A 13,239-nucleotide genomic window follows, 5' to 3' on the forward strand; every position below is an offset into this window, starting at 1 on the left:
CTACATTCAGTTCAATATCAAAGCACTGAGAGATATTAAAATGGATTGATCCTTCCCTCCAGAATGGGTGGTGGGGTGAATTTTACTGTTTAGAGAAGTGAGATCGGTATGGTGGATGCACCCTTGCTATTTCAATACTTTGGAATATAGCTCACGGTCTTAAGCTGCAGCACATGTCTGATCACAGTTGCTAGCTTAGTCATTAATGAAACTTCTGTAGGCTTACTTACAAGGATGATATCTAAAGATAGATTTTTTGTGGTATGCAGACAGAGATAATTTAATTATGCTATCTGCTATGAAGTTATTATGGCTTGGTTGATGGATTCCAGTCTATTTATTTTCTAATCCTAAAGACCAACTATTGCATTTATCTTACAACATTGTTTAAACTTTATGCAATGATTATATGCTGATATCTTCTAATATCTGTTAATTAATGGTTCATGTATGTCAGATGTGCTGCTGACCTCTTTTACTGCAGTGCTGAGTGATTCATTTTCTTTTTACCTTGTAGGGAGATCCTGGCCCTCAAGGTCCTCAGGGTCCAGCTGGAAGCAGAGGAGAACCAGTAAGTAGAGTATCATGACTTGCAATTCTGCCTGTCTACCTTTAGATTTTTTTTTAACGGTGTACAGGTCTGCAGTGTGTAAATGTCTGAACAGTGTGTGTGTACAATGTGTGTTTGAGAATGTGCATGTGTTTACTTCTAGGACTATTTCATATATGCATTTCATATATTTCTATTTCTTATATATTTTCTATTTCATATATTGGCATACTGTATAGACTATAAAAACATATTACCAACACATGTAAGAAGCAATCTCACTGACATGGAAGCTACATCAATATTCTAACCGCAGCTGCATTCCATGGATTATGTGTATGTGAAACAGATTTTTATACTTATAGATGCATCTCCTTCACACATGCATGCATGTGCGTGCACACACACACACAGACACACACACACACACACACACACACACACACACACACACACACACACACACACACACATGTATTTACATGCCTATATGTGTATATAACTGTGTGTGTGTGTGTGTGTGTGTGTGTGTGTGTGTGTGTGTGTGTGTGTGTGTGTGTGTGTGTGTGTGTGTGTATTTATATGTACGTATATTGCACAAGAACACACATATATAGTTAACTATAAAACATCACCCCTTCATACAGTTGTACATTTATTAAATCTTGGGACTGCTATGGGTACATTTAGAAGGCAATGTTTAATGTAAGTATGCATTTAAATGTTTATTCCATGGTTCCTTCATGGCGCCTCATAATATTTCACATGTATATTTTATTAATGGATCTCTGCACCTCATTTGATTTGAACAGATACTGTTATGAATGATTTCAGAAAGTAAATTAATTTATGCAGCTTGACTTAGAACTGTTTAGCTATTCCTGAGTTGCTTGTGTCTGCCAAGTGCATAATGCATAAGCCCATTGGGAGCAATTCTTATTTGCTATCTGCTGACAACAATACTGTTTTGACAACAGTATGGGTAAACACACTTGATTACTGAGCATATCAAATGTGCCTGTGGTTGATTAAATAAATAAAAAAATAACATGATGAGCTTAAATAGCCTTTGTCCCTGAGTTCATTTTAATTGAAGCTTCATCAGTGTATTTCATATTGATTGATGTTAAGGAAGATCATAACGCTATTTGGAAAATGATGATGATGATGATGGTGATGACACTGAGTAACAGATGGAACTGCTGATACTGTAGTATTATTGCTCACTATTTAACTGGTATGCTCATATTGATGCAGAAGCTCGTTACAGACCAAACAGACAGGGGGCAGTATCCAGCCTCTTTCAGCTGATGTTGGTGACTATTAAACTAGACAGCAACCAAACTAATATAATGCTACACATTTTGTAGGGATCTGGTTCTTTATTGTGTGTAAGAGTAAGAAATTTAATGTTGCTGAACTCCCTTAGACAAACAGTACACCAATTATGCTCAGGCCAGGTTTAGTGTGTGTCCACCAAAACTATCAATAATCAGGTCTATTCTCATCATTTTTCCTCAACTCTGTGTTTATCTTTGATAGGTGAAGTTAATGAACAGAATATAAGAAAATAATTTTTTTTAAGTCTGACACTGTCAGAGCAAAATATGCAACTATAAAAACTGAAAGCTATTAGGCTATAGTAAGATTTTTTAAGGTGGACGCAAGCACAAAATATGCAAGTAAAAATTGTTTGTTTTGATGAACTGTTTCTAACGTTTGGCCATATTCATAGGATATCAGCATAATTTAAAACAAATTGTAAAGTGGCATATATTTATAGCTGCAGTTATTGTACTTTTTTATATTTTCTTCACAAATGGCAGAAATAGTGTTTTAACATTTTGCCTTTCTTGTGTTAAACTAAACCAATGTAATGCTGGAGGGATAGATTCCTATCCCAGGGACTTCCCATACTCTGGAACAAGCTACCCATCTATGTCAAGCAAAGTTCTTCATTAGCACTCTTCAAGAAAAATCTTGATGAGTGGATGGGAAATAGGAAATACACCCTGGGGATCACTTCTGTGTCTCTGCTCGACAGTGGCACAGGAAAATAACTTTCTTGGGTGGCATAAGCCAGGGAACCTTGTTGGCTAGGCCTGCGTAGGCCCTTGGGCCGATAGCCTAGTACCTACCTATGAACCTAATAGAATGGCCTTAAGGGAACAGTGTAGCAAATATGAATTTTTCTGATTTAAAACTCATACACAATTTAATAGGGCATAACTAATAAATCATGTGATATAACTAATAAGAGTACAATAGAATTTTTATCGTCAACAATGATTTTTGTGACAAAATACCAGATGAAAATGGGGTTATTGCTATTTTATCAGGTACTAGGAATGGAGAAGCACTCTTTAATCGTGGGAATACAAAGGGTCAGTACTGTTTCTGTGGTTCCTACTTTCATGTTGTGTGTGGTCTAAAGGGAAGATGCTGCATATTACAGAGTTGTGATACAATAACAAGACTTTATATATAATGATATTTCACTGGTTTAACATTGGTGGTAGTGCTTACTGTCAGGCTTTAGGCTGAGTTGATTATGTCTGCAGTTAGTAGGGAATGGAGTAAAATATGTCTTGCAATTTGAAAAAGTAGCATAAATGTTTATGTGGCAACACAGGGCTCTCACTACTTTGAAAATAAGTCTGTTGTTTATGCCAGGGAACAGTATTCAGCTAATTTCTGTTTTATAATTTTACAGGGGAAAGTTGGACAGCCTGGACCTCCAGGGAAAACAGGTCTGCCTGGAAATCCTGTAAGTAAAACACTTAAGGTTTGCATCGACAACAGTCTCCAATACACATCTCAGTTCTTGTACTTTATCCAAGTAATTTTGTACCCCACGTACATCCATACATACATACATACATACACAAGCACAAATGCGCGGCACACACACACACACACACACACACACACACACACACACACACACACACACACACACACACACAGGCAGATCAAATTGTTGTTTATGTGGGCTTCAGACTGAATCATGCACTGAACATACAATTAAACACACACATAGTATAATTAGTGTATATGGCCTAATTCAGCACAGTGCAACATATATAAGGAAGGATATGGAACAGTAGTGGCATGTCACACTGTAGATTTTAAAATATATATATATATATATATATATATATATATATATATATATATATATATATTTTTTTTTTTTTTTAACATTAACTAAGTGAGTGTAGCAAAAGCCTCAGAATGAGCTATGTTTCAGAAAGAGGACATTATGGTCATGGACTAAGTACAAATAATGGAGATGATGACAGACGTTTAATAGTGCAGATGCCAGATAGAGGAAAAGTAACGGCAAAAAGAGTGGGTGTGTAGCATCATATGCACTGGATACAGAACTTCCGTGCACTTGCAGCATAGATTTTTATGTGTTAATATTTTATTGCTAGGTGTACCAATCCTTATCTTTCCCCATAGCCTGCTGATGAGTACTTATAATGGAAAGAATGCAATCTCACAAAGTATAGAACTCGAGGAGGCATGCAAAGGTGAAAAGCTGTTCCTGTGTAATAATGACTTCTTCTTGTTCATGCCACCTTCTCTCCACACCTGACATGTTAAGGTGAAGGTGCACATACTTTCAATAAATGCATGGTGGGTCAATTCACCCCTAAATTCATGGACATCATTTTTTAATTCAGCACTGCTACTGAGATCTTCATTCTGATCATGTCTCTGTCCATTATATTGCATTGTTCCCTCTGCCAACAATCCTTCCCTAAAACTGCTGAAGGCATGGGGTTAAAATACCGTCTGAAGTCTGGATAAAAGAATTCTACCACCTGGCTCTTGGCCATCAGTGCTGACAAAGTACTGAAAAGTGATGACTTTTTTTTTTATTTTGCTCTCCTTTCATTACTGCTGTGCTATTAATCACAGATCTTAGCTGGATGAATAGTGGGAGAGTACCAGTAAGACTGGAAAATGCCATTGGCATACCATACACCCTGCTTTTTCATTGAGACTGACATTGTCTTGAAGAGTAAATGGAGCGCTTTTCAAAATAGTGATTTTATTTGTCCATAAGTAATGGGACTTCTGACATATTCTGTGAATTTATTCTATGATTTTTTTTTAATTATACTATTAGAACTCTGGGTGGAGATGATAGATATAATACAACAGGTATTCCTTTTCTTTGCCATCTGTGTAGTTTTGTTATTGCAGGTGGCCATTACTGAAACAGTTCATTTCAGATACTGGAAACAATAATGAAAGAGACTTTTCTACACTCCCAATGGGATATAACTGCCTATGAGTGGCACACTGTCAGTAAGACAAAAAGGGTTGAGGATATGAACAATCAAAGAGTGTCATCCTTTAGTCCTGTGTTTGATTATCTCACCTTCTGCTACCATACATTGTAGATCTATAAATGTCACTGACACTTACCAGAGCTCCTACGTTAGCCATGACAACTGGTATTTGAGCCTAGTGAGGCTGGACAACAAAGACATGAAAAAACATCAATTTGTGCTGTATGTGTAACAGTGGATTAATGGTGACTGCTGCCTAGACATGAAAACACTACTGCATTTCTATCTGTGTCTCTTCATTTTTAATTACTTTAACTGTCAGTGCTGTTTCTTAAAGTCTAATATGCCCAAAGATGATAAGGCACTTTGTTTTAAAATGTACTCTGATTCTTATTCAGGTTCCAGTGACTTTATGGCATTCCACCTATAGCTAACTGCACACATCATTACTTCCTATCCAGTTTGCAACAAGATTCATGGAGATGCAAGGTTGTTGCTGTATCTGGTGGCACTTTGCCAATTCTGCCCTGTTTCCTGGTGGAAGCTGGAATGACTTAGGGGAACCTGGTGTATGAGTAGATGAGTATAGTATACCACTGAAAATCACTTTCTTCAAACTCCATTTTTTGAAATAAAAATATGTTGAAAGACAGAATTACTGGAAAAAGTGCACTCAGTTTGAGTGTTTTTTTAAAGGGCAAGACACCATGTACCACCACACCCACAGTGTGTATGTGTCTTTAAGAAGCATAGCAAGTGATGAACATTCATGTATAAATAGCGGGCAGGTGTTGTACCCAGTGCCATTTTGAAAGTGCAGCCAGAGTAAGCATGTGAGAATGAGTGTAGTTAGTCTTTATATAAGTTACCTGAGTTAAAGTTAATAGCTATAACCATAATGTGTTTGTACATAATAAAGCTGCTTAAACAAAACCCATGAAGACTTGTCTATTATATTGAGACAAGATGAGTGACATGGTGTCAGAACCGTTATTCCAGAGACTGATATTTGGAGCCACGAGTTGCAGAGATAACAGTGAAGGTAAACTAAGAGAAACAAGCATGAAAAAGAGCCAGAAAAGAGCCAAAGGTAATGAAAACTTGCACAAACAGTTTACTTTATGAAACAAAGATAAAATGGAGCATTAGAAGGACACAGACCGCATTATTAAACAAGTGAGAGGCACAAAAGATTTATAAATTAAGTGAAATGTTTAAAATTAAGATATTAGACAAAACGAGTATGTTTAAAGCAAAATGCATACATTTAAAAAAATGAGTATGTGTAAAGCAAAACGAATGTGTTAAAAGCAAAACGGGCATGTTTAGAGTAAAACGAGCACAAGAAATGCACAGTGGGCACGGAGAGATTCAACAAGCAAAACAAATATGATAAGGGCAAAAAGGGCACATTAAGCTTAAATAAAGCAAGGTGACTGCATGTTTTTTAGTAAAGTGCTGTGTTTTGGCATAACTATGACTTAGTATTGTATCAAGGGCATAACTAGAGTTATTCAGAGTATCTCAAAGTGTGTAAAAGTGCTTACAGTGTTTGCTTATTGCTGTGCATGTATTCTGAAGACTTGATCTGCGTGCAAAGTGCAACTATTTCTTAAAGTACAGTCAAAGTACAGCCATTTTGAGAAGTTTCTTTTGCTGGGTGTGTCTATTCACAAAGTGCCACCATTACAGAGTGTTTCCTGCACTGTAAAGAATTATCTAGCAAAGTACAGGTATTTTGGGGAAAGTTTCAGTTTGCCGTGTACTGTATATTCGCAAAGTGCAGTTACTTCAAAATGCTTCTAACTCTGGACTTCTTCTGCCCAGTTCATTAGCACAGTTCAGTTATTTCAGATGTTTCTTAAAATGATGATATATGACTTTTGCCGTATGACAATTTTGAGAGTGTTAAAGTGCCAGAGAAACTTATTTCACAAAATTCAGTCATTCAGAGGATTGTTGTGCCATTGGGCAAAGTTACAAATACTGGCATAAATTTATGGCATATGTGTATGTGTGTGTATTCGTACATATTTGCAAAACCCTTCACTTTTATGTGTTAATATGGCAGATGGATTTCAAAAGCCCTGACCACTTGTATTTGATCAGAATATTGCAGAGAATTGGAGAATATCTGAGCAAGAATATGATATTTTATACAAGAAGCTTATTCTGACAAAGATGAATGCACCAATGCATTAATTTTCCTAAACGTAGCTGGGTCTTAGCCAATTCATTTGTGTCTACACCAGCAGTATATGAGGGAGACGGTGAAAATCATCATATTATTGTACAGGCTGAATCAAGGGAAGATGCCAAGTGTTTGAAGAGCAAATTCAGGGAAATGTGCAACCCTCAGACAAATATTGCATTAAAGAGGCATTTGTTTTACACAAGAAATCAGAAACCAGGAGAAACTTTTGCAGCTTATATTACTGACTTGAGAAACAAACCTAAAATGTGTCAGTTTGGTGACTTAAAAGATGATTTGATAAAGGACAGGTTTGTGTGTGGTATTAACCCCGTTTGGCAGATATAGATTCCTGTGGATGCCATTTGGATTAAATTTTACAAGTGAAGTCTTCCAGCGTGCAGTGGAGCAAATTTTTTCAGGTTATCCTTGTGCCATAACAGTAGATGATTTATTAGCTGGAGGCAATGGTGAAGCACAGCATGACAGAAACCTTAAAAGAGTTCTAGACTGAGCATATGAAGTGAACTTAAAGCTCAATCCTCTAAAGTGCAAATTCAGACTACCAGAACTTATGTATGTAGGTCATTTATTTACCAGCACTGGCTTAAGACCAGACCTGTCTAAGCAAGCAGCTATTCTTGAGATGTCAGCACCACATAATATTCAAGCTCTACAACATTTTCTTGGCATGGACAACTATCTAGACAAGTTTATACCAGACCTCCGTGAGTTGACAGCACCTTTAAGAGAGCTAACATGCTAAAATATTACATGGTCTTGGTTGGAACAGCACCAGAAAGCATTTGAAGACCTTAAGAAGAAAATTGCCACCCCACCTACATTAAGATACTATGATGACAATAAACCAGTCAGTCTTTCCTGTGATGCTTCAAAATATGTCTTGGCGCAGTTATTATTCAAGGAGGCAGACCAGTAGCCTATGCATCTAGAAGACATACCCAAACTGAGATGCAGTATGCTCAAACTGAGAAAGAAAGTGTGGCAATAGTATTTGCATGTTCAAAGTTTCATGATTATATCTATGGTCGAGCTATTCAGACTGAAACTTATCACCAACCTCTAGTTACTATTTTAAAGAAGACTATGCATTCCGTTTCAGTGAGATTACAAAGAATGATGCTCAAATTGCAAAAGCACAACTTCAAAATGATCTATACAAAAGGGAAACTTCTTTATCTGGCTGTTACCTTATCCAGATTGCCCAGAAATACAATGGAACAGCTTGGCACAGAAAATTTTGATTTTGACATAATGGCAGTGCATAATTTTTCTTCCACAAGACTTTATGAGCTGACAGATCATACAAAGACTGATCCAATTTTGCAAAAGCTTAACCACTACATTAATGTTGGATGGCCATCAAACAATCTAGAGTACCACTTGAAGTATAAACTTATTTTTCTTACACAGATGAGATGTTGATGGAAGATGGCATTATTTTCAAAGGTCCTAAAATTGTTGTTCCTGCTTCCTTATAGCATGAATATATCCATAGTTTGCATTGTGGTCACCTAGGCTCTGACTCTACCAAAAGAAGGGTAAGAGAACTAGTATTTTGGCCTTTACTAGTGAAAGACATTGATAAAGTACTTTCTTCTTGTTCAGTATGCAATAGTATGAAACCACATTTGCAAAGAGAACCACTTCAGCAAACTGAAGTTCCTGAACTACCTTTGTCAAAAGTTGCCACTGACATATTTGAGTGGAAAATCAGCATTATTTAGCATTTGTAGACTGATAGTCGAACTGGTTTGAGATCGACTTACTACCTAATCTAACATCCACTACTGTTATTACCAAGTTGAAACGTCATTTCTCAGTCCATGGTAGTCCACATAAAGCTATTTCTGACAATGGTACTCAATTTACTAGTCAGTTATTTCAGACATTTGCAAGGAAATGGGACTTTGTGCATGTTACTAGTAGTCTGGAACATTCACAATCAAATGGATAGCTAAACGTGCAGTGCAGAGTGCAAAGCAATAACGTGAAAGGTCAAAACATGACAATATCAATGTCTTTTTGAATCTACTTAATCTCAGAAACATACCATGTGCCGATATACTTGGCTCGCCTGCTCAGAGACTTCTATCATGGCAAACCAGAACAAAATTGTCTATTAGCTCCAGTTTATTGAGGCCTAAAGCTAAAAACAACAAAGCCATCAGAGCCCAATTGTTCAAGAAGTGTTCTATCCAGAAGTCCAGTTATGACAAACTGAGCAGATTTCTTCATCCATTGAAAGGAGAGACAGTGAGGATACAAATGCGGAAAGGTTTCGACTGGATTGGTCAGGTAACAGGTGTATGTACTGAGCTGAGATCCTACTTTATAGAATCCGATGGTGTGGAGCACAGAAGGAATTGCAGGCATCTCCTTCCTGTACCAGAATTGTTATCGCAGCATATAGACTAAGTCTTAGAGTCATTCAGACATTGTTCCTGTTCCAGAACATGTTGTACCATCTGATTCCAGTCATAAGAATGTTCCTGTCACTCTGCAGGTCGAACACTGTAAAGAAATGAGTCCAGTTGCTAAGCCTGATTCCCAGTTTTACATCACACGATTTGATCACACTTCCAGACCGGGTGTGAGATACGCAGCGACTTGGACATAACTGTATATATGTACATAGTTTTGTATAATGCATGACAAAAAAGCTATTTGTACCACATGCATGTTAATTGATATCCTCTGTATCACATTTTATAAAAAGAGGGGGATGTAAAGCACAGTGTGTGTGTGTGTGTGTGTGTGTGTGTGTGTGTGTGTGTGTGTGTGTGTGTGTGTGTGTGTGTGTGTGTGTGTGTGCGTGTCTTTCAGAAGCATGGCAAGTGATGAACGTGCATGTATAAATAGCGGGCTCGTGTAGTGCCATTTTGAAAATGCAGCCAGAGAGTAAGCATGTGAGAATGAATGTTGTTAGTCTGTATATAAGTTACCTAAGTTGAAGTTAATAGCTATACACGTGTTTGTACATAATAAAGCTGCTTGAACAGAACCCATGGAGACTCGTCTATTATATCGAGACAAGACAAGCGACATATGCTAACTCTGCAATAGCACTATACTGGGGAAAAGTGAAACTACCTTACCCCTGTATTCTGTAATCTCGCCTCTGTCAGCAGTCTGCTAATGCACTGTTACATTGATGTATATGCTGTTTTAATCACTTTGATTCAAATAGCATGCAGTCAACAAAAGTGCACTTTGATGACATCATAGAGACCTAACAAAATAGATGTTGTTATAGGTCTACTGTATTTGTGCTTTGTACTTTCAAATATGTATATTTTTTGTTTGCACTTTATATGATTAAACTTGTAGTCTGATGTCTTCCATACTTATGTATTACTTTATGTTGCAAACTGCATTTTTGCAACTTTTCTTCCTGGGCCTATCATGAAAATAAGCTGTAGTTGACTGAGACCAACCTAGTTTTAAAAATGCATAATAAATAGATAGATAGATAGATAGATAGATAGATAGATAGATAGATAGATAGATAGATAGATATTAACTACAAATACATACCATCTAGAGGCTTGTTTTAAAAGTAGTGAGTGTTAACAGAATTACAGCAGCTGAACATATAGAACGCTATTCATACTGACAAACACGTCTAAGGCTAGGAGCAGATATTACTTTTAATAACAATAAATGTAATCATACCAGGCTTTTATTTATAGATGCCAAGCTGTGGACTACAGATTAGCCTTGATGTTACAACTGCTTCTTTCTGTGTTGTTTTATCTCATCCTTGACTCTCTTATAATGCAAATATTGAATGCCAACAGCATTCATAACTGACAGTAGAGGGCAGATGAGAAGGTCTGCTGTGGAGGATAGCATTCCTGCCTCCCACCCTCACCCAATGTCATCTAAGAATGATTAGCATCAGATTCTATTTAGTTTTATCCCTTCAGTCTCTTCAGGCCATTTGTATTGACTGTGTGTCTTTACCTAATATGTGAGCAGTCCTACTCACAGACTTATCAGTGGAGTTGTGGATCTATGTGTATTGAGTTAAATCGTTTAATTATATCAGGCTCAAATCAATTAGTCATGCAGGTTTTTGGTAAATGATAGAGGGCTGACTTTTACAAGTTAACCTTGTACACATAGCATGACGGACAAGGAAATTATTCAAGTCCCCTTTACTCCCAGGACAAGAAGAAAGGGAACTATAATTCCCTAAACCTTTCTTTATTAAACCATGCAAGAACTGGAAAAAAATGGGTTATGTTTCACATTTTTAGAATGAATTACTAAAAAAAATATATATATTTTGAAACCATGGAGCTTATCACAAACAATCAGCAGCTGGAAGAACATCATCAGTGTTTCACAGATTAGAACAAGCAAGAGCATTACAGACACACACACACACACACACACACACACACACACACACACACACACACACACACACACACACACACACACACACACACACACACACACACACACAAGTTTATGGAAGTGTGGACCACAAGCTAAACTATGGCAGCAGTTATGTTCAATATGCAGGGAACAGGAAGTATTTGCCTTCCAGGATACTGTATGCAGTTATACTTTCCTTATTTCTGTTTTGTTCTTGTTATATATGTGTATTAAACAATTCATCTGTAAAAAAAATCATTGTGAAATGACACCAGTACAAATACAGGATATTAATCTGCATGCAGTGCTTGTATGTGCTGTGGTTGTTAGGTTTATTATATAGAACATTAGTTTGCTATATGCTACCTTTAGAATGTTTGAAATAAAATTAATTGCAATATTGCATTAATTATATTCAGACTCACAAGAAAATAATTGCACATGTATGGTTGAGCTACCTGATTACCAGCAATACACACCTCACAGCTTTCCAGATTCAGATATGTTTCATAAACCAAAGTTGTATTAAGGCAACATGCAGGATGTAAAAGTATGCAGCATGAATGAAGTTGCATTGATAAGATCAGTTGTGATTGGGTGAGGTCTATAAATGTTTGTGTTTTTATTGTTACTGTCTATACTAAAACCTGGTTATTGTAATATGAGGGAAAAATGCAGAATATAAAGGGGCAAATTTAAATATTAGCAGTAGTTTATGTTCATTTTTTTTGCTTTCTTTCTCATAACATAAACATAATCTCACAAAGTGTGAAAGGAGCTACCACAGTAGATTGCTACATATTTCAGCATCAGAGTACTTGGCAACAGCTTAATTTGTACTATTTGAATTGTAGAGCATAGAGAGCCATAAATACACTCCAGCAGTCAGTAGTGACACTGCCAGACAACAAATGACAGCACCAGAAGTTTGTTTCTGCCTGCTCTGCATGCCTGTCAACTGTCTTTGAGTTTGGGTCATAGTTTAGTCCTCCCCTTTGTAAACTCTAATTTTCTGCTGAATCAGTGAGGATTATAGTCAGTCAAAAATGCCAGAATCACATGTTAACATTTCTTACTGTTCACATTGCATGTTGATATAAACTATCCTTTTGTTAGCAATTTGAGTATAATAAGGCAGTATTTAAAAACTTTCTCTGGGTTTTGATCCTTTGTCCCACCCACAACAAAAAGTTGATAGGTGTGTTTTGCAGTACTCGCTATGGGCTTTACTGGCTTTCAAAGCTGTTAGTATATGGGGCATGTTAAGCTACATATGTAACAAAGAATTATCATTGGATCTCCGATCATAACCCTTATGTGTTCCTTACATGGATCCCAAGACTCACCTCTCACTTGAACTCTCCAGGTGAATTTCTTAGCATTCATATATCAAACACATAATAACACACTGGAGACATGATCATAATTAGCTGTATTATATTCAGCCATATAAGAAAAGACATTTGTACAGCTGGCTGGGAGGTTAGTATAATGGTTAAGGCATTTGCCTTATAAGCACAACATGCAGAGTTTGATTCTCACATGGGGTAATTGACTAGGCTTAAAATAACCCACAAGGGTAGTTAGATTAATACTATTCTATGAATCTGTAAGTTTATATGGTATGTGCAGTCAATAAATTACTAGAGACAGCATTTAAATACAATGTTATTTTACTCAGTAACCCAGATTGTCTAATAAAGTAAAATAACTGGCCTCCTGGTTTCCTGTACAAAACAAAGCAAACCCAGTAACTGTAGTTATTTCTCACCAAAAGTTTTCAGTCC

General features: G+C 36.7%; 1 protein-coding gene across 1 annotated transcript in view; it reads left to right on the forward strand.

The window, feature by feature from the left end:
• The window catches only part of COL22A1 (collagen type XXII alpha 1 chain), a 2,341,282-nt gene that overhangs the window by 2,097,987 nt on the left and 230,056 nt on the right, over nt 1–13,239 (forward strand). Inside the window, exons 54-55 of the mRNA XM_044067281.1 lie at nt 518–571; nt 3,264–3,317. Of these exons, the coding sequence (XP_043923216.1) occupies nt 518–571; nt 3,264–3,317 (108 nt within the window). The remainder of the gene's footprint in view (nt 1–517; nt 572–3,263; nt 3,318–13,239) is intronic.

This window comes from Protopterus annectens, chromosome 3.part1 (assembly GCF_019279795.1).
Source record: "Protopterus annectens isolate FY-2018-M chromosome 3.part1, PAN1.0, whole genome shotgun sequence".
Lineage (NCBI taxonomy): Eukaryota > Metazoa > Chordata > Ceratodontiformes > Protopteridae > Protopterus > Protopterus annectens.